The sequence below is a fragment of the Oncorhynchus keta genome, chromosome 32, assembly GCF_023373465.1.
Source record: "Oncorhynchus keta strain PuntledgeMale-10-30-2019 chromosome 32, Oket_V2, whole genome shotgun sequence".
Taxonomy (NCBI): Eukaryota; Metazoa; Chordata; class Actinopteri; order Salmoniformes; family Salmonidae; genus Oncorhynchus; species Oncorhynchus keta.
The window spans coordinates 15,739,124-15,760,731 of record NC_068452.1 but is presented as its reverse complement, the minus strand read 5'-3'; the positions used below and the strand labels follow the sequence as shown (position 1 = coordinate 15,760,731).

General features: G+C 40.6%; 1 protein-coding gene across 2 annotated transcripts; it reads left to right on the top strand.

Annotated features, from left to right (window-relative positions):
- Positions 1-785: 785 nt before the first annotated feature.
- LOC118365153 (adenylosuccinate lyase-like) lies at positions 786-21,471 on the top strand. Of its 2 annotated transcripts, none has more exons than XM_035747118.2 (11): positions 786-840; positions 4,497-4,700; positions 7,661-7,705; positions 7,890-7,969; positions 12,107-12,325; positions 12,436-12,526; positions 12,671-12,740; positions 13,120-13,358; positions 17,511-17,600; positions 20,740-20,916; positions 21,170-21,471. In XM_035747118.2, exons 2-11 carry the CDS (start codon positions 4,536-4,538, stop codon positions 21,254-21,256), a joined length of 1,263 nt encoding a protein of 420 aa, XP_035603011.1. In that variant the 5' UTR covers positions 786-840; positions 4,497-4,535; the 3' UTR covers positions 21,257-21,471. The 2 variants fall into 2 exon arrangements, with proteins under 2 accessions (XP_035603011.1, XP_035603010.1); XM_035747117.2 differs by lacking the exon at positions 786-840 and adding an exon at positions 1,845-2,057.
- The last annotated feature ends 137 nt before the right edge of the window (positions 21,472-21,608 follow it).

The following is a 21,608-nucleotide window of genomic DNA, read 5'->3' as shown; positions in this document are numbered from 1 at the left end:
TTTATTTTGCTCCTTTGCACCCCATTATTTTTATTTCTACTTTGCACATTTTTCCATTGCAAAACTACCATTCCAGTGTTTTACTTGCTATATTGTATTTACTTTGCCACCATGGCCTTTTTTGCCTTTACCTCCCTTCTCACCTAATTTGCTCACATTGTATATAGACTTGTTTATACTGTATTATTGACTGTATGTTTGTTTTACTCCATGTGTAACTCTGTGTCGTTGTATCTGTCGAACTGCTTTGCTTTATCTTGGCCAGGTCGCAATTGTAAATGAGAACTTGTTCTCAACTTGCCTACCTGGTTAAATAAAGGTGAAATAAAAAAAAATAAAAAAAACAAGGGGATACAGGATTTAACTCTTCTTTGAAGTTGATAGGGAAACATGGCAGTGAAATCTGTAATGGCTGTATGGTAGAGGAAACGGTTGAGCGTGTATTATTATTTTGTGAAATGTATCATGTATCAAGGGAGAGGTTGTTTGACACGGTCAGATAGGTTGGATGGGAATGGGGATTGGGTGGTATTTTGGATGGGGGTGATGGGAGTAGTGAGGTTTGTAGGAAATTATTTTATTTTATTATAAATGAAGGATTACCTAAGAGAATATACCGCTATAGATAAGTTGTGACCGGCTTCACACTCCAGTACAGTATGTGGCAGTGTATGCACCTGTCAGTTGATTGCAATCCGACAATAAAAACTTAAAGAAGAAGACCCCGAAGTGTGTGGTTTCAGGGTGGGTGAAAACAGAGTTTGGTGTTGTGGAATCACTTAGGGTCTTGTGATACTTGTTTGTGTTTCTGCAGGTCTCAGAGGGAAAAGGCGCTCCACGGTAAACAAATGATTGCAAGAAACTGGAATTGTTTTGCACTCAAGAAAAGGGTGCCGTTGAAAGGAGTAATTACTGGGATAGTAGTAAATATAAAAGTTGACCAACTGAAGGGGAAGATTCCCAGTGTTTGTGATGCTTGTAATTTTGTGTGACACAGACAGGGTGGCGTGAGTGGTGAAGCAGAAGAGCCATTGCTTGTTCTTTTGAGTTTTGATGTTGAGTCTTTGCCGTACAAAGTGATATTAGGTTATCGTGTATGAGATTTTCTACTGAATACATTACGCTGTTACAGGTGTCAAGCTTATGGGCATGTGGCAACAGTGTGTTGGAGGGAGGTTTGTAGGTGTGAGAAGGGTGAAGAAGGGCATGAGACAAAGGAATGTGTAGCATTGGGGAATGTAGTGGTATGTGTTAATTGTGGGGGTGGTTGCTGGGGATCAGACATGTCCCGTGTGTGAGAGGAAGGTTGAGGTTTCCAGGGTTAGAGTAGTGCATAATTTGTAATATGCTGAGGCAGTGAAGAATGTAGAGGAAGATGGGTCATGGGGGAGGGTTCCTGAGAAGAGTGGTGTGAGTAGTACCAGGGTGTGAGTCGTACAGTACAGAGGGATAGGCCAACAAGTGATATATGTTTCAGTAAGATTGGATTTTTTTGCATTTATAGCAATGGTTATCAAGTCACAGAGAATGGAGGTTGTGGTGGTAGCTGCAGAGAGGTAATTTGGGTGTGCGAGACTTGACATCAGAAGAGTGACAGGGTGTGTTAAGTGGTGGTGTCCCATCCTTTCAGGATGTCAGCCTTAGTTAGGACTAAATAGATGTAAATAGTCGAGTAGGGTTGTGTTATTTATTCTTATTATATATATTTTAAAAAATTGTGAGTGTTGTTAGATGGTAGGGTATTTGTTTATTTAAAAAAAAATTCAAGCAAAGTATAAGGGAGTTGTACTCCAGTCGAGTAGATGGCGGTAATGCAACATTTATTGAATTGCCAACCGCCGTTAAACCTCATCAAAGAAGATGAGGTTAAACCTGCGTGCTGCCGGAGGCTTGTAACACACGTTTCAGTCATGGACACATTTGGAGACGAATTTAATAAGTATCGTTCGCCGCTGGTGTCACGATATGCCAGCAAGGAAATGGCATATAACTTCAGTGACAAGAAGAAATTCACAACGTGGAGAAAACTGTGGATCTATTTGGCCAAAGCGGAAAAGGTTTTGCCTCTAATTAGCCACATAGCCAGCTAGCTGTAATATTGGCTAGTTATCGTGAATGAGCATGCATGTCATTGTCTGTGTTTCAGTAGCTATCGTTTTCCATATTTTTTTGGCATTTTCTGCTACAAAATGAAGTCTATTTTAAGTTTGCGACCTTGAGATATCCTTCTCAAGTTCCCTGCTCTAAATATAGGACCTTATAATAAATGAACAGCTTCAGAATATAACGTTACTGTATTTGCCTTACAAGACAGAAGATGCAAACCAAACAAACTAGCTAGTAGGATGCAGGGTCTTGTGATAAACTCTGTGGAGTATTGATGCATGGTTGTGGAATGTGGATGTAACAATGCATGTAGTTATCCATCAACAGTACCCAGTTTTTTGGCAAAGTCAGGAAAGTGACTGGGATGGTTGGTATAGTAAGTTACGCTAGTCAATCAACCCTGTAGAAGTCCTTCAGATGTATACCCAAATCTTCAATAATCTAGCCTCTCTTTAACTTGACATCAGGGTTCCAAATCACTTTCAGCTAGTTCATTGACCCCACTGTTGGCCTACACTATTTGGAAACTGGATATAGATTTCCAGCTATTCCACATGATAAACAAACCTGCAAACAGTGAAACCTAGAAAATAATTGTCCAGCAAATACCTTTTTAAGAGAGAAACACTAGGCTATTTTTAAAGACAAAAATGACTTCCACAACTCTTCTCATTTACAGGGAGGCTGTGTGTTTGTAATTAACCTTACTATCAGACCCTCTGTCACATGCAACAGCTCATCTGATCTGTTAGTGGAGGGGAAATGGACTACACAAAGATAAGGATATAGGCAGGGCCTAGACTATGGGCAAAAAGTACAAAATACAGATACAGTGATCTTTATGATATTTTGTATCAAAATAAATGACAAAATTATTGGACAAATATATTTGCAAGTAGCTGGCCAAAACAGCAAAAATATTCTCAGTAATGGTTTTACATTGACTGTATTATGTTTTTGTTTACTTACCTTAGTTGAGCAAGTCTACTCTGGTAAGGGTGTGTGCTAAATCACCTACATTTTTATGTGAAAATTAACTACAAAGCACACAGTGTATTGTTTCGGGCCAGAGCTATTAAAATAATACTCAGCATGCTTTGCAATTGTTACAAATTGTATATTTAGTTAATTTAGCAGCTGCTTTTAGCACACCCATAGTGCTATCAGACTTCTGATACCAAGGTGAAAGGTGGGCCACAATGTGAACCGCTATACAAAAATGGTATAGGAAAGAATGTATTTTGAAAATACAATTTTCAATATTTTTTTGAAAATACAATTTTCAGTATTTTGAAAATACAATTTTCAGTATTTTGAAAATACAAAATACATTGGAGTGTAATTCAAATGATGAAATACTCAGAAGTAATTAAAATACGTATTTCAAATAGATGTAACAGAAATACTGCCTATGGGGCCTTTTAGAAGCTACACACACACACACACAGCAGGGCTATGGTGGTGGAATCCGTCTCTTCTCACACGCGCTAGTCCCTACTATAGTTTTGTGCCCTCATGAAATTGAATGTACAGGCAGTGTTCCCATACAAAATGTTGTTTCGTCAGATTTCAAATAGCAAGTTTGTCTCCAATGTCTCTCTGAAATCTGCTGGGGTGGGTTTGTGTCAAAAATAGCCAGGCCAAAATGTCATGGTAATAGGACACTACCCCCCTGAGAGTTAGCCTAGCCTCTTTTATACTCTTCACTGTCCTTCCTTGGCCCTAAATAACCCTTCTATGTTTTCAGATATGTAAGTTGCATCTGATTATTAGTGGAAACTCCACCACTGCACTGCTTCTAGCCTACCTATCCAGATCCAAGTAAAAAACATTTAAGTGTTACTAACGGCTAAGGGTGTCGCTAGCTATTATCATTAACACAGGGCCAAACTCCTCTGCTCTGCTTACTCGAACAACATATTCTATTTTTCAATGGTTTTAAATAGACCTGCTACCATAACGAAGATTGTGCTGGAATAGTTTTCATAGTTTCTGTGCGAGATATGGAGCGGAGCAAAGCAACCACCTGTAGCTATCTGTTTGAAAGTGATCTGAAAATGTTGACCCACTTTCTGGACAGTTCCACCACACATCCCATTGACACAATTTTTATTATATAGTACCATACAATGTGCAATTACTGCAATGTAGCAACAATGTTTCAGCTTAGTAAAAGCCAGAGAACACTTGATAAAGTAGCTAGCGCTTACACTGAATGCATATCCCAGAGTATCAGTTAAAAACCTACAATGACAGGCTGCAGTGCTTTCACTACGCCTCTAGGATACCAGCTCTAATTTTCTCTGCTCCTCTTGTCCTTCCTGTTGACCTCCAGGCTATTGGTCTGCTCCTTATAACTCCATCTCGTCCTCTTATTCTCCCTTCTCCAGGCTCTTGGCCTGCCCGTCACCGAAGCCCAGGTAGCAGAGATGGAGAGCCACGCTGAGGACATCGACTTTGCCATGGCGGCAGAGGAGGAGAGCAAGCTGAGGCACGATGTCATGGCCCACGTCCACACTTTTGCCCACTGCTGCCCCACCGCTGCTCCCATCATCCACCTGGGTGCCACTTCCTGTTACGTGGGAGACAACACGGTAAGAGAAGCCCAATCCCAAATAGACCTCTAGATCTGAGATGGTTTGACAGGTGTAGGCATTGTTACTTAGCCTCTGGTAGACTAGGTGACAGTTTCACCATATTGCTTATACCAATCAAATCCTCTTCGATCTCCACAAGGGTACAGGGCTTGTGTGTTAATGTTGGGTTGGGCCATGTATTCTACATGCAACAGACTGCAGACAGTTACTTTTAGACCAAAAGGACCACGTTATTTTGGGATGAGTGTGCTTAATGGTTACGTTTGTTTCTCATGGGTATATTGTTAGGGCAGTGGTCCCGTGGTGGGAACATGTATCCGCGGAAATTTCAAGTGCGCCACGTATCGTTTTTGATAAAACTCAAACTTTCATTAAAATGCACATACAATATACTGAATTAAAGCTACACTCGTTGTGAATCTATCCACCAATTCAGATTTGTAAAATGCTTTTCGGCGAAAGCATGAGAAGCTAATTATCTGATACCATGCACCCTCAAAATACTGCAACGTCACCTAACACGACAGATTTTGCGTTACCCGGCGCAAACCAAAACGCAGATTTAAAATATAAAACATTCATTACCTTTGACGAGCTTCTTTCTTGGCACTCCTAGATGTCCCATAAACATAATTTAGGGTCTTTTTTCGATTAAATCGGTCCATATATAGCCTAGATATCGATCTAAGAATACTGTGTGAACAACGGGAAAAAAATTGCTTTTTCTAACGTAACGTCATTTTTTAAAATTAAAAAAGTCGACGATAAACTTTCACAAAACACTTCGAAATACTTTTGTAATGCAACTTTAGGTATTAGTACACGTTAATAAGCGATAAAATTCATCAGAAGGCGATGTAAATTCTATAGATGTCGTCTCGAAAAAATGTATTGGAGAGAGCTCGACCAAAACATCCGGTCGGAGACCGGAGGGAATCGGTTCCCTTGATTCGGTTAGACCAAGAATCAAATGCGAATCAAATGACAAGACTCTAGACAACGTGTGGAAGCTGTAGGCACTGCAACCTCGGCCTAATTTAATTCGGTTCACTTTGAACAATTCCTTGAAGTAGCGCATGGATATTTATTTCCATTTTCAGTGATCAGATTTTCATGCACTTTTCGATGAAACGCACATTCTGTTATAGTCACAGCCGTGATTTAACCAGTTTTAGAAACGTCTGAGTGTTTTCTATCCACACATACTAATCATATGCATATACTATATTCCTGGCATGAATAGCAGGGCGCTGAAATGTTGCGCGATTTTTAACAAAAAGCTGCGAAAAGCTGCTTACATTCTCGACTTCCTTAACAGGTTGAGGTCAACCGATTAATCGGAATGGCCGATTTCAAGTTTTCATAACAATCTGTAATCTGCATTTTTGGACACCGATTATGGCCGGTAACATTGCACTCCACGAGGAGACTGCGTTGCAAACTGACTACCTGTTATGCGAGTGCAGAAAAGAGCCATGGTAAGGTGCTAGCTAGCATTAAACTTATCTTATAAAAAACAATCAATCTTAACATAATCACTAGTTAACTACACATGGTTGATGATATTACTAGTTTATCTAGCTTGTCCTGCGTTGCATATAATCGATGCGGTGCCCGTTAATTTATCATTGAATCACAGCCTACTTCACCAAACGGGTGATTTTTAACAAGTGCATTCGTGAAAAAAGCACTGTCGTTGCACCAATGTGTACCTAACCATAAACATCAACGCCTTTCTTAAAATCAATACACAAGTATATCTTTTTTAACCTGCATATTTAGTTAATATTGCCTGTTAACATTCATTTATTTTAACTAGGGAAATTCTGTCATTTCTCTTGCGTTCTGTGCAACAGAGTCAGGGTATATGCAGCAGTTTGGGCCGCCTGGCTCGTTGCGAACTGTGTGAAGAACATTTCTTCCTAACAAAGACAGCCAACTTTGACAAAAGGCCATTTGCGAAAAAAGCACAATCATTGCACCAATGTACCTAACCATAAACATCAATGTCTTTCTTAAAATGAATACACAGAAGTATATATTTTTTAAACCTGTATATTTAGTTAAAAGAAATTCATGTAAGCAGGCAATATTAACTAGGCAAATTGTGTCACTTCTCTTGCGTTCATTGCACGCAGAGTCTGGGTATATGCAACAGTTTGGGCCACCTGGCTCGTTGCAAACTAATTTTCTAGAATTTTCCAAAATTATGACAACATTGAAGGTTGTGCAATGTAACAGCAATATTTAGACTTATGGATGCCACCCGTTAGATAAAATATGGAACGATTCCGTATTTCACTGAAAGAATAAACCGTTTGTTTTCTAAATGATAGTTTCCGGATTTGACCATATTAATGACCTAAGGCTCGTATTTCTGTGTGTTATAATTAAGTTTATGATTTGATAGCACAGTCTGACTGAGCAGCAGCAGGCTCGTAAGCATTCATTCAAACTGCACTTTCCTGCGTTTGCCAGCAGCTCTTCGCTGTTTATCACTTCAAGCATATCAACTCCAGAGATTAGGCTGGCAATACTAAAATACCTATTAGAACATCCAATAGTCAGCTTTCATATGTTCTCAAGTTCTGAGCAAGGAACTTAAACGTTAGCTTTTTTACATGGCACATATTGCACTTTTACTTTCTTCTCCAACATGGTTTTTGCATTATTTAAACCAAATTGAACAAGTTTCATTATTTGACACTAAATTGATTTTATTGATATATTATATTAAGTGTTCAATCAGTATTGTTGTAATTGTCATTATTACAAAACAATAAAAAATTATATATATATATATTGGCCGATTAATCGTTATCAGCTTTTTTTGGTCCTCCAATAATCTGTATCGGTATCGAAAAATCATAAACCGTTGACCTCTAGTGTGTGTATATAGATTTTTATGCATAAAGACTGATATGCCTGCTGTTTTTTTCCCATTTTTTTCCCTTCAGGATTTGATCATGCTTCGTGACGGTTTTGACATTCTCCTGCCGAAGGTAAGTTAGTGGTTATTGACCAGGGAGGATTAGTTGTACCACCCCCAGGCCTGCACTAGATACAGATAGTATGCTGTAGTTATGTGCAACTTTGTGTTGAAAATGTCTGAGAAAGTCAGCCAAGTATGATCCTGTATATCCCTCATCTCTTTCGTAAACTAAAAACAAGTTTCTGTCTTTATAGTTGGCCAGAGTGATCGACAGACTTTCAAACTTTGCTGAAAAATACGCTGGTCTTCCCACCCTGGGTTTCACACATTACCAGTGAGTATGAACACCTCAGGAGTTTCTAACTGTTAACTCGAAATGACACAACGACAAGGTTCCAGTTCAACAAAGTTTACTATACCGTATGAACACACTACAAGGTAGCCATTCCACTCAAGGCTAGGTCCATCAACAACCAAACTTCCCGCGCAGGCGCACTCTTGACAGAGTGATAGCCCCGTAATATCAATCTTCCTCTGTTCTTTAAAGACAAATAAAACATCAACAGCATAACTAAATGTCCAAGTATTATTCAAGTTCCCCATTACAAATGGGTTGTGTGACAGTTTTTATTTTTATTACTCAAGCTGCCACTTTCCATTACTGAGAGCCTGCTCCTTTTTTAGTCAGTCAGCAAGCTGTTCCTTCCTGCTTCTGTGGTCGACCACAGAATCCAGCAGATGAAGGAACAGCTTGCTGACAGAGAAAGTGGTATTCCACATACAGCAACCGCCATTGGACGAGTAGAAAAAGGAAAACACCAGAACTGGTCCAACTTGCAGTACTCTGAACCAGCTACACTTGCTGGTACAACAGGGTCAGCTGACCTGTCACTTGTAGATCATCTCAGAATTGAACCAGTGGAAAATCGAGAAAAACAGAAATATAGCGATACTTAAAACATGAACTTAACAATAACTTCTATATTGGTCCATGAGCGTAACCCTCAAATTTGGGCTGTCGGGCTCGCTTGGGCTGACGATCTCAGTGATTTTCTTCAAGGTCTATGTCTCTAGAGTTGGAAAATGTGTGGTAGCAGTACAGCAATGGTAGCTTTCTGTGTTATCACTCCTTAAATTCATCCCTCCATCCCATACATTTTCCCCATAGGGATTTTACCCTATGACAAACATTGTCAGTATAGAACAAGTTATTGCTCACGTATGGCCTTTAATCAAATATAATTGAAAAGCTTAGTTTCACAGCTATCCATCAGGTCAGTATTCAACAGTGTTCAACAGAACCTTGACCGTTGACCCCTAGGGTACATATAAGAATTACCTGTGTAAATTGCTTAAAAAAAGGAAACCCTGATACATTTCCATCTTTGTTTGACAAGTGGTTCTGAAATGCCATGAATTTACATTTCAAATTATATATAATATAACCAACTTTTGAAACACCAGCTAAAACTATTGTTTTAAAAATAGCCCATGTGATGGAGGCACCACATTTCACACACACTGCTAAAACTGGCTTTTAAAAATATTTGTAGGCAGGGACATCACAGGATTCAAGTATTAACTCCACAGAAGCCTTTTTCTAATATGGTTGCCGAATAACTCAATAGGGTCTTATTGGATCAATTTCGCATGATCATATCTGTATGAAATATAATTCTAATATCATAAAATGTTAATTGATGTAGAATACACAACCAAATGAGCCAAGTGTGCAGATATAAAGATTATTCACAGCTTTTCGGGCACATTCTTACCACAATTCTGTCTGAATTGCTGATTTCTGAAGATGTCATGATCAATAATTGCAATATTTTATCTTCAAGCATTAAAATGGATATGTACAAGTGAATAGTCATGGATGTGAGCTTATTTTAAAATGATATACAATGTTATCCTATTAACTATTGGTAATGTCCTTTCAGAACCACTTGTCAAACAAAGATGAAAATGTATCAGGGTTTCCTTTATTATTTGCAATTTTATACAGGTATTTGTGATATGTACCCCAGAGGTCAAAGGTCAAGGTTATGTTCACCTGGGGGAGATTGGTATCTGTGAATCTGAGCGTTTCAATTATATAATTTGATTTGATTTAATTGAAGGTGAGCATATAACATGTTGTGTACTGACATTGTTGTATACTGACACCTTTCCAACTCTAGGGACATAGAATTCTCTCATATATATATATATATATATATATATATTTTTACCTTTATTTAACTAGGCAAGTCAGTTAAGAACATATTCTTATTTACAATGATGGCTTACATGGACTTTCAAGAAAATCAAATCACTTTATTTGTCACATGCGCCGAATAAAACCAGTGTAGACCTTACTGTGAAATGCTTACTTACAAGCCCTTAACCAACAGTGCAGTTCAAGAAGAGTTAAGAAAATATTTACCAAATAAACTAAAGTAAAAAGTAACACAATAAAATAACAATAATGAGGCTATGTACTGGCACCCGTGTACGGGGGTACAGGTTAGTTGAGGTCATGTGTACATGTAGGTAGGGGTGAAGTGAAAATGCATAGATAATAAACAGCGAGTAGCAGCAGGGTTTGTCATGAAGAGGGCTTCACGACTGTCTTGGTGTGTTTGGACCATGATAGTTCGTTGGTGATGTGGACACCAAGGAACTTAACTCTCCACCTGCTCCACTACAGCCCTGCCGATGTTAATGGGGGCCTGTTTGGCCTGCCTTTTCCTGTAGTCCACGATCGGCTCCTTTGTCTTGCTCACATTGAGGGAGAGGTTGTTGTCCTGGCATTACACTGCCAGTTCTCTGACCTCCTTCCTATGGGCTGTCTCATCGCTGTCTGTGATCAGGGCAATCACTGTTGTGTCATCAGCATACTTAATGATGGTGTTGGAGTCATGTTTTGGCCACGCAGTTGTGGGAGTACAGGAGGGGACTAAGTACACACCCCTGAGGGGCGACAGTGTTGAGGATCAGCATGGTAGACTTTTTGTGGCCTACCCTTACCACCTGGGGGTGGCCTGTCAGGAAGAACAGGATCCAGTTGCAGAGGGAGGTGTTTAGTCCCAGGGACCTTAGCTTAGTGATGAGCTTCGTGGGCACTATGGTCAATGAACAGCATTCTCACATAGGTGTTCCTTTTGTCCAGGTGGGAAAGGGCAGTGTGGAGTGCGATTGAGACTGCGTCATCTGTGGATTTGTTGGGGCGGTATGCGAATTACAGTGGGTCTAGGGTATCCAGGAGGATGCTGTTGATGTGAGCCATGCTCAGCCTTTCAAAGTACTTCATGGCTACTGACGTGAGTACTACTGGGCGGTAATCATTTAGGCAGGTTACCTTCGCTTCCTTGGGCACGGAGACTATGGTGGTCTGCTTGAAACATGTAGGTATTGCAGACTCGGTCAGGGAGAGATTGAAAATGTCAGTGAAGACACTTGCCAGTTGGTCCGCGCATGCTTTGAGTAAATGTCCTGGTAATCTGTCTGGCCCTGCATCTTTGTGAATGGTGACGTGTTTAAAGGTCTTGCTCACATCAGTAACCGAGAGCGTTATCACACAGTCATCCAGAACAGCTGGTGCTCTCATGCATGCTTCAGTCTCACTTGCCTCGAGGCAAGCATAAAAGTGATTTAGCTCGTCTGGTAGGCTTGCGTGACATCTGGATTTCCCTTTTGTAGTCCTTAATAGTTTATGCCCTGCTACATCCGACAAGTAGGATTCTTAGCAGGATTTTTTGTAAGTGTCCGGATTAGTGTCCTGCTCCTTGAAAGTGGCAGCTCAAGCCCTTAGCTCGATGCGGATGTTGCCTGTAATCTATGGCTTCTGTTTGGGATATGTACGTACGGTCACTGTGGGGGCAATGTCACCGACGCACTTATTGATGAAGGCGATGACTTAGGTGGTATACTCCTCAGTGCCATTGGATGAATCCCGGAACATATTCTAGTCTGTGCTAGCAAAACAGTCCTGTAGTGTAGCATCCGTGTCATCTGACCACTTCCGTATTGAGCGAGTCACTGGTACTTCCTGCTTTAGTTTTTGCTTGTAAGCAGGAATCAGGAGGATAGAATTATGGTCAGATTTTTCCAAATGGAGGGCGGGAGAGAGCTTTGTATACATCTGTGTGTGGAATAAAATCACTATGAGAGCCTAAGTGAGCCTGACCAACCCCCCCCGGCTCATGGACTATGTGCCATTGTGGATATATCCCATTTGTCTATGAACACTTATGTTCCTCTCAGATTAAAGAGTGATGTATTCAGTGCTTCTGAGTCCACTTTTATCTCTCTGCCTTATATTTCTTTCTGTTTTATATTTATATGAATCTTTATTTTTCCCCTCCACATTTTATTTGAACTTTTCTTCTCCTCTCGCCATTTATATTTTTTTCCACCCCTCTCTTGTTTTCTTTTCATCTTTATCGCTCTCATAAATTCATATATATAACCTACCTACCTCTACCAGGCCGGCCCAGTTGACCACAGTGGGTAAGAGAGCATGTCTGTGGCTCCAGGACCTGGCCATGGACATGCGGAACCTTCAGCGCGCCCGCGAAGACCTGCGTTTCCGGGGTGTGAAGGGTACTACGGGCACCCAGGCCAGCTTTCTGCAGCTCTTCCAGGGGGACCATGATAAAGTGGAGGATCTGGACAGAATGGTCACGGAGATGGCAGGCTTCAAAAAGTGAGTTAAATGTATACTTTTATGTAAACAGTCTCTTGAGTTTCCTATTTGCCACACGTTTTGTCATTTGAGTACAAGCAAATCCCTGAAATCCCTTTTTTTTCTCCCAGGGCTTACATGGTGACTGGACAGACGTACAGTCGTAAGGTAGACATCGACTCCCTCTCTCCCCTGGCCAGCATGGGAGCCACCATCCACAAGGTTGGGATGAGATTTGACTGGACATCAATTTGTTATTCTTACTACCGTAAATCACAAGTCTGTCTATGGAGAAACAATGCCTCCTGGTGGTCTTTGACAGTAGTGGAATGACCCACAGGTAATATATTATACTCTCTTCCTCAGATCTGCACCGACATCCGCCTGCTGGCTAACCTTAAAGAGATTGAGGAGCCTTTTGAAAAGGAGCAGATTGGTGAGTTATAAGAAGGAAATTGGTCCACTTCCTACCCAGGTATAAAGGTATCTAATCCCAAAACGAGGGTTGATTTCCTTTGCATGTCCTTGATATCTCACATCCTCTCTCCTTACCTCTCGAAGCAGATTGGAGCAAAATATCAGAAGAACCTTCACCTCTGATCTTCCGCTCCAATGTACTTTGAGAAAGAGGCAAGGAGAGAGGATGTGAGGAATCAATAAAATACAATTGAGTTTTAGCCCTAGATTTCACTTTGATTTAAGGCACCAACTGGTAAACCATTCTGATGTTTCAGAGTTAACAGCTAGTTTAAGTTATTTCCTAAATGCCAACCCATTGTTACTTGTCTGGGTCCCTCTGACTGCCTCTCCCCCAGGCTCCAGTGCCATGCCCTACAAGAGGAACCCAATGCGTTGTGAGCGTTGTTGTAGTCTGGCCCGCCACCTGATAGCGCTGCTCGCTGACCCCCTCCAGACCGCCTCTGTCCAGTGGCTGGAAAGAACACTGGATGACAGTGCTAATAGGAGAATCTCTCTCCCTGAGTCTTTCCTTACCGCTGACATCATCCTCAGCACCCTGCAGAACATCACCGAAGGCCTGGTGGTCTACCCCAAGGTAAATTTGTTGAATTTATTAGATAATTAGAAGTAGTAGGCTTGTCCAGACAGAAGTAATTGAGGATAAAAAACACAATAAACCAGGAGGCTTATTTCCATTGTTGTCCTCATAAGGTGTTATCACCACCATTTTAAACCTTGTCATTTCATGAGTAATGCACACACAACTGCACTTATCCCACAGTACGTATGTTGGCACATCACAGAGGAACAACATTCAACTCAAATGGTCTTGTATGTTATGTAGTAGTGTAACGGTTGTGTGTGGGAGAGAGAGCGCTCCTCCTCCATTTAAATCTCCAGTTTGGCAACATTTTGGCTTCCCAGTAGACACACAAATGTATTTAACTTATGAGGAAATCAACTAAATGTATTGAATTTATTAGAACATGAATTCATTTGCCCAAGATGATGATAAGACATGAACAGAATGCACAAGTCATTTGTATTTTTCCTTTAACTTTCTGAAGAGGTAATGGTGCGAGAATGCCCCTGTCTGTGTATAGCTGTACACAATAATGCTAATGACAACGGTCTTCTTGGTAGATGGAAAGTCTTTCCCATAAACGTTCTCAATGAAATGTTAACCATAAAGTAATCTATGGACAGTGCCTTTGGAAAGTGTTCAGACCACTTGATTTTCCCATATTTTGGTACGTTGCAGCCTTATTCTAAAATGGATTAAATAAAATCCTCAGCAATCCACAACAATACCCCATAATGACAAAGAGAACAGGTTTTTAGAAATGTTTGCAAATGTATTAAAATTAAAAAACCGCTGCCTTATTTACATAAGTATTCAGACCCTTTGCTATGAGACTTGAAATTGAGCTCAGGTGCATCCTGTTTCCATTGATCATCCTTGAGATGTTTTTACAACTTGATTGGAGGCCACCTGTGGTAAATTCAATTGACTGGACATGATTTGGAAAGGCACACACCTATCAATATAAGGTCCCACAGTTGACAGTGCATGTCAGAGCAAAAATCCAGCCATGAAGTCGAGGGAATTGTTAATAGAGCTCTGAAACAGGATTGTGTCGAGTCACAAATCTGGGGAAGAGTACCAAAATATTTCTGCAGCATTGAAGGTTCCCAAGAACACAGTTGCCTCCATCATTCTTAAATGGAATAAGTTTGGAACCACCAAGACTCTTTCTAGAGCTGGCCGCCCGGCCAAACTGAGCAATCGGGGAGAAGGGCCTTGGTCAGGGAGGTGACCAAGAACCAGATTGTCACTGACAGAGCTCTAGAGTTCCTCTGTGAAGATGGGAGAACCTTCCAGAAGGACCACCATCTCTGCAGAACTCCACCAATCAGGCCTTTATGATAGACTGAAGCCATTCCTCAGTAAAAGGCACATGGGGTTTGACAAAAGGCACCTACAGACTTGTTTATCTGAACTCTTTGGCCTGAATGCCAAGCGTCACGTCTAGAGAACCTAGCACCATCCCTACGGTGGCATCATGGTGGTGGCAGGGACTGGGAGACTAGTCAGGATCGAGGCAAAGATGAACAGAGCGTAGTACAGAGAGATCCTTGACGAGAACCTGCTCCAGAGCTTTCAGGACCTTTAGACTGGGGCGAAGGTTCCCTTCTCAACAGGCCAACGACCCTCCGCACACAGCCAAGACAACGCAGGAGTGGCTTCGGGACAAGTCTCTGAATGTCCTTGAGTGGCCCAGCCAGTGCCCAGACTTAAACCTGATCGAATATCTTTGGAGAGACCTGAAAATAGCTGTGCAGCAACGCTCCCCATCCAGCCTGACAGAGCTTGAGAGGATCTGCAGAGAAGAATGGAATAAACTCCACACATACAGGTGTGCCAAGCTTGTCGTATCATACACAAGAAGACACAAGGCTGTAATCGCTGCCGAAGGTGCTTCAATAAAGTACTGCGTAAAAGGTCTGAATACTTCTGTAAAGGTAATATTTCAGTTTATTTTTAATAAGTTAGCAAACATTTCTAAAAACCTGTTTTTGTTTTGTCATTATGGGGGGCTGTAACCTAACAATGTGGGAAAAGTCAAGGCGTGAATACCTTCCGAAGATACTGTATACCTGGCAGAATGATATCCTGATTATTTGCATCAATTCAGTGGTGATTAGTTCAGCAAACTCTGCAATCACGTGTGCTACATAAACACTGTTAACCAAACAAGGCACTTGCTGGTGTGCACCTAAATGAAAGGGTACCTACACCCAAAAATGAAAATGTCTCCAATGTTGTTTTTTTCTATTAAAGTGATTTTGACAGTGTAAAGTCAGAAACCTGGAAAAACGGAATTAGGCAAAAATAAAGCCATTTTATTGGGCTCTACATTAGGGGCAAGAAAAAGTATGTGAACCCTTTGGAAATACCTGGATTTCTGCATAACTTTGTCATAAAATTGGATCTATTCTTCTTCTAGGTCACAATAGACAGTCTGCTTAAACTAATAACACCCTTATGTTTTTATGTCTTTATTGAACACACTGTGTAAACATTCACAATGCAGGGTGGGAAAAGTATATGAACCCTTGAATATAAAAACTGGTTGACCCTCCTTTGGCAGCAATAACCTCAACCAAATGTTTTCTGTAGTTGCGGATCAGACCTGCACAATGGTCTGGAGGAATTCTGGACCACTCCTCTTTACAAAACTGTTTCAGTTCAGCAATATTCTTGGCATGTCTGGTGTGAACTGCTCTCTTGAGGTCATGCCACAGCATCTCAATCGGGTTGAGGTCAGGACTCTGACTAGGCCACTCCATAAGGCATATTTTCTTCTGTTGAAGCCATTCTGTTGTTGATTTACTTCTGTGTTTTGGGTCGTTGTCCTGTTTCATCACCCAACTTCTGTTGAGCTTCAATTAGCGGACAGATAGCCTAACATTCTCCTGCAAAAGGTCTTGATAAACTTGGGAATTCATTTTTCCGTCATTGATAGCAAGCTGTCCAGGCCCTGAGTTAGCAAAGCCTGCCCCAAACGATGATGCTCCCTCCACCATACTTTACAGTTGGGATTAGGTTTTGATGTTGGTGTGCTGTGCCTTTTTTTTCCACATAGTGTTGTGTTCTTTCCAAACAAGTCAACTTTAGTTTCATCTGTCCACAGAATATTTTGTCAGTAGCACTGTGGGACATCCAGGTGCACTTTTGTAAATTTCAGACATGCAGCAATGTTTTCTTTTCTTTTTTTTGGACAGCAGTGGCTTCTTCTGTGGTGTCCTCCCATGAACAACATTCCTGTTTAGTGTTTTACGTATTGTAGACTCGTCAACAGAGATGTTAGCATGTTCCAGAGATTTCTGGATGTCTTTAGTTGACACTCTAGGATTCTTCTTAACCTCATTGAGCATTCTTCACCGTGCTCTTGAAGTCATCAATGCATGACGGCCACTCCTAGGGAGAGTAGCAACAGTGCTGAACTTTCTCCATTTATAGACATTTTGTCTTACCGACTGATAAACATCAAGGCTTTTAGAGATACTTTTTTGACCCTTTCCAGCTTTATGCAAGTCAACAATTGTTAATCTTAGGTCTTCTTGAGATCTATTTAATTCGAGGCATTTTTCACATCAGGCAATGGCTTCTTGTGAATAGAAAACTCAAATTTTGTGTTTTTTATTTATTTTTATAGGGCAGGGCAGCTCTAACCAACATCTCCAATCTTGTCTCATTGATTGGACTCCAGGTTAGCTGACTCCAATTAGCTTTTGGAGAAGTCATTAGCCTAGGGATTCACATACTTTTTTCCAACCAACACTGAATGTATAAATTATGTATTCAATATAGACAATAAAAATACAAATTGTGTGTTAGTTTAAGCACACTTTGTCTATTGTTGTGATTTAGATGAAGATCAGATCAAATTTGATGACCAATTTATGTAGAAATCCAGGTAATTCCAAAGGGTTCACATACTTTTTCTTGCCACTGTATATGATCTATTCCTGGGTTAGTTTTGCATATTTTTCCCAAACTAAAATTAACTTGGCCATTAATTTGCCTGCTGTACCGAAACTAAACCGTGACCGCAATACGTACCGAAACCTGGATTTGGTGAACCGTTACACCCCTAATGTTATGTATCCCTTTCTCGTCACTATAATTTTCATCTATCTCTTTGCCTCTCGCTTTCTCTCATCCTCTCGCTCTCTCTGTCAGGTGATCGAGAGACACATCCATCATGAGCTTCCCTTCATGGCTACAGAGAACATAATCATGGCTATGGTGAAGGCTGGAGGCAACAGACAGGTACGCACCCTTCTAGTACAGCATGACACCACAACTTATTAGAACAGAACTTATTTCTCAGACTCCACGTTGCATAATTAGTGTAGCACATCTATTCCTCCATCAGTTTTCAAAATATAATTTAGCTGTGGTGGCAAGTGGGGATGCAAACCCCAATGAGTTTTCTGTTACATGTACATTTTATACATTGGAGCAGGGTGAGCAGAGTTGATACATTGTGTCATTTCATCACCTGGTATAACCAAGAGCACAGGACAGTCTGAGTAGGCTTTTCAGTTGCAAGTTCGCTGTCATGTAGCCTCTGAGTGACATAGCGGAACAATGAAGCACCATTTCTCGACAGGCATGCTTGCAGCTTTACAGCAAAGAAAATGGCTTGTCTCTAGATTAAAAGGTTAATAAAATGACCTTTTTTCTTTGGTGCGATTTCATGCACATTTGAGATAAATTCACAAACCATGAGTCCCTTTTTAAACTAATCCTAGGTTGCTAATTATTAGTTTGATAACAAACGATGTTGTTCAGTCATGTTCTTAGGGCTGCAATCCCGTTAACGGGATCCATATGACAACAGCCAGTGAAAGTGCAGGGCGCCAAATTCAAAACATCAGAAATCTCATAATTAAAATTCCTCAAACATACATGTATCTTATACTGTTTTTAAAGGTAATCTTGTTGTTAATCCCACTACAGTGTCCGATTTCAAATAGGCTTTACAGCGAAAGCACCACAAACGATGTTAGGTGACCACCAACTCCCAGAAAAACCCAGCCATTTTTCCAGCTAAAAAGAGGAGTCACAAAAAGCACAAATAGAGATAAAATGAATCACTAAACTTTGATAAAATGAATCACTAACCTTTGATCTTCATCAGATGACACTCATAGGACTTCATGTTACACAATACATGTATGTTTTGTTCGATAAAGTGCATATTTATATAAAACAATCTCCGTATACATTGTCTCGCTACGTTCACTAGTTCCAAAAACATCCAGTGATATTGCAGAGAGCCACATAATTTTACAGAAATATTCATTATAAATGTCGATGAAAAATAAAATTCTTAGACATGGAAATATTGATATACCTCTCCTTAATGCAACCGCTGTGTCAGATTTCAAAACAACTTTACGGAAAAAGCAAACCATGCAATAATCTGAGACGGCGCTCAAAAAATTATCCGCCATGTTGGAGTCAACAGAAATCAGAAATAACATGATAAATATTCCCTTACCTTTGATGATCACTCCCAGGAATAGCAGTTACACAATAAATGCTTGATTTGTTCAATAATGTCCATTCATTTATGTCCAAGTAGCTACTTTTGTTAGCGCGTTTAGTACACAAATCCAAAAGGTTGTGCAGGTCCAGCCGAACGTTGGACGAAAACTTCAAAAAGTTATATTAAAGGTCGAAGAAACTTGTCAAACTAAGTATAGAATCAATCTTCAGGATGTTATCATAAATCTTCAATAACGTTCCAACCGGAGAATTCCTATGTCTGTAGAGAAGCAATGGAACGCAGGTTGCTAATCATGTGAAATACACATGACCAGGACCTGGCTCTCTGCCAGACCACTGACTCAAAGAGCTCCCATCCAGCTCCACCACACAGTAGAAGCCTCATTCAAGTTTCTAAAGGCGGTTGACATCTAGTGGAAGCCCTAGGAAGTGCAACTTGATCCATATCCCACTGTGTATTCAATAGGGGCTGGGTTGAAAATCGACCAACCTCAGATTTCCCACTTCCTGTTAGGATTTCTTCTCAGGTTTTTGCCTGCCATATGAGTTCTGTTATACTCAGACATCATTCAAACAGTTTTAGAAACTTCAGCGTGTTTTCTATCCAATACCAATAATAATATGCATATATTAGCAACTGGGACTGAGGAGCAGGCCGTTTACTCGGGGCACCTCTGGGCACCTTTCATCCGAGCTACTCAATACTGCCCCTGCAGCCATAAGAAGTTTTAATTAACTAGCTGGCTAACAACCTGGCGACTTGACAGTAGGTCTAGTCAAATTTGATTGGCACTAGCAGAAAGGAATAGACTCTGCTATTTATGATATGTGCTTCAAAGGTATGATTCGTACAGGCCTAATGTAAGCATAAACTATACCATAAATCAATCTCTTTCTGGTGCTCCTTAAATTCTGTTTGTTGCCTAATGCTTTTAGTTTGGTGCCTAAGTTGTGAACTGTGTGTGTGATAGAGGCTAATGGATACTTGTTACCGTGACAATACTGCTACCTCCTGTATGTGTGCTTATTTTCTTAAACAGTACAGTAACTGAATCAAATGACATTTTAATCCCCAGATTGCATGTATACTGAACTAAAATATAAACCCAACAAGTGTTGATCCGTCATTCATGATCTGAAATAAAATATCCCAGAAATATTCTATAAGCACAAAAAGCTAATTTCTCTATACTGTTGTGCACAAATTTGTTTACATCCCTGTTATTGAGCATTTCTCCTTTGCCAAGATAATCCATCCAGCTGACAGGTGTGGCATATCAAGAAGCTGATTAAACAAAATTATCATTACACAGGTGTACCTTGTGCTGGGGACAATAAACGGCCACTCTAAAATGTGTAGTTTTGTCACACAACACAATAACAGGTCTCAAGTTTTGAGGGAGCATGCAATTGGCATGCTGACTGCAGGAATGTCCACCAGAGCTGTTGCCAAAAAATGTAATGTTAATTGTTCTACCTAAAGCCTCCTCCAACGTCATTTTAGAGAATTTGGCAGTACGTCCAACCGGTTTCAACCGCTGAACATATGTAACCACGCCAGCCAGGACCTCCACATTCATCTTCTTCACCTGCGGGATCGTCCGAGACCAGCCACCCGGACTGCTGATGAAACTGTGGGTTTGCACAACCGAAGAATTTCTGCACAAACAGTCTTAGGGAATCTCTATGCGAAGATGTGTTGCGCTGCATGAGGCATATGGTGGTCACACCAGAAACTGACTGGTTTTCTGATCCACTCTACATCTGTGGCCAACAGATGCGTATCTGTATTCCCAGTCAAAGTCTTTGAAATTGTTGCATTTGTAATTTATGTTCAGTTTATTATTGTGTAATCACACAGTAACAGTTTCTCGTATCTGTGTTCTTTCACCAGGACTGCCACGAGAAGATCCGTGTGTTGTCCCAGCAGGCTGCAACTGTGGTCAAACAGGAGGGGGGGGACAATGACCTTTTGGCCAGGGTCCAGGCTGACCCCTACTTCGCCCCTATCCTCGGCCATCTAGACAACATCCTGGACCCCAAGACCTTCATCGGCCGCGCCCCCCAACAGGTACTATACAGAACACCTGTTATCTTTGTTTTTCTCAACTTTGTCTCAGAGTTTTGTAATATCATTTTAAAATACCTGTAGTTAAACAGAAAATAATATCCAGCACAGGATCTTGGCACAGATTTAATGGTGGCAAAAAGATCCATTTAATCTGTTGAGCATCAGAATCACGTGCTGTTTTGTATTTATTACATTATACAGCTTTTCTCCATGTACCTATAGTTGACGCAACCTAACTCATTCTCTCACTCAGGTGGCGAGGTTTCTCTCTGAGGAGGTACGCCCTCTGCTGGAACCTTACAAGGCCGACATTGACGTCAAGATCGAGCTGGAGCTCTAAAATTGGGGACAACCCTGACCTGTAAAACGACTAGCCAAAATACTAAAACTGACCCTTAATTTAACCCTGACTTAGTTTAAACCAATTCTGAAATATTGTTTAGCAAGTTAAAAGTGGCCTTCTCACTAAAACAAACACATACGGTTACACACAAATAAACCTCATGACTGACATTGCATGCTTTACTGTACGAAAATAAAAGACTGAAATCAGAAGTCAGTGAGTTTGTAATGATGTAATGTGAAACTAGCAGAGTTAGAACATATACATATGAAATCTCTGAAATATTTCAGGCCCTACGTCTATATATTTCATACTGTTCCAAAACTGTATTTTCCTAACTTAATGGCTG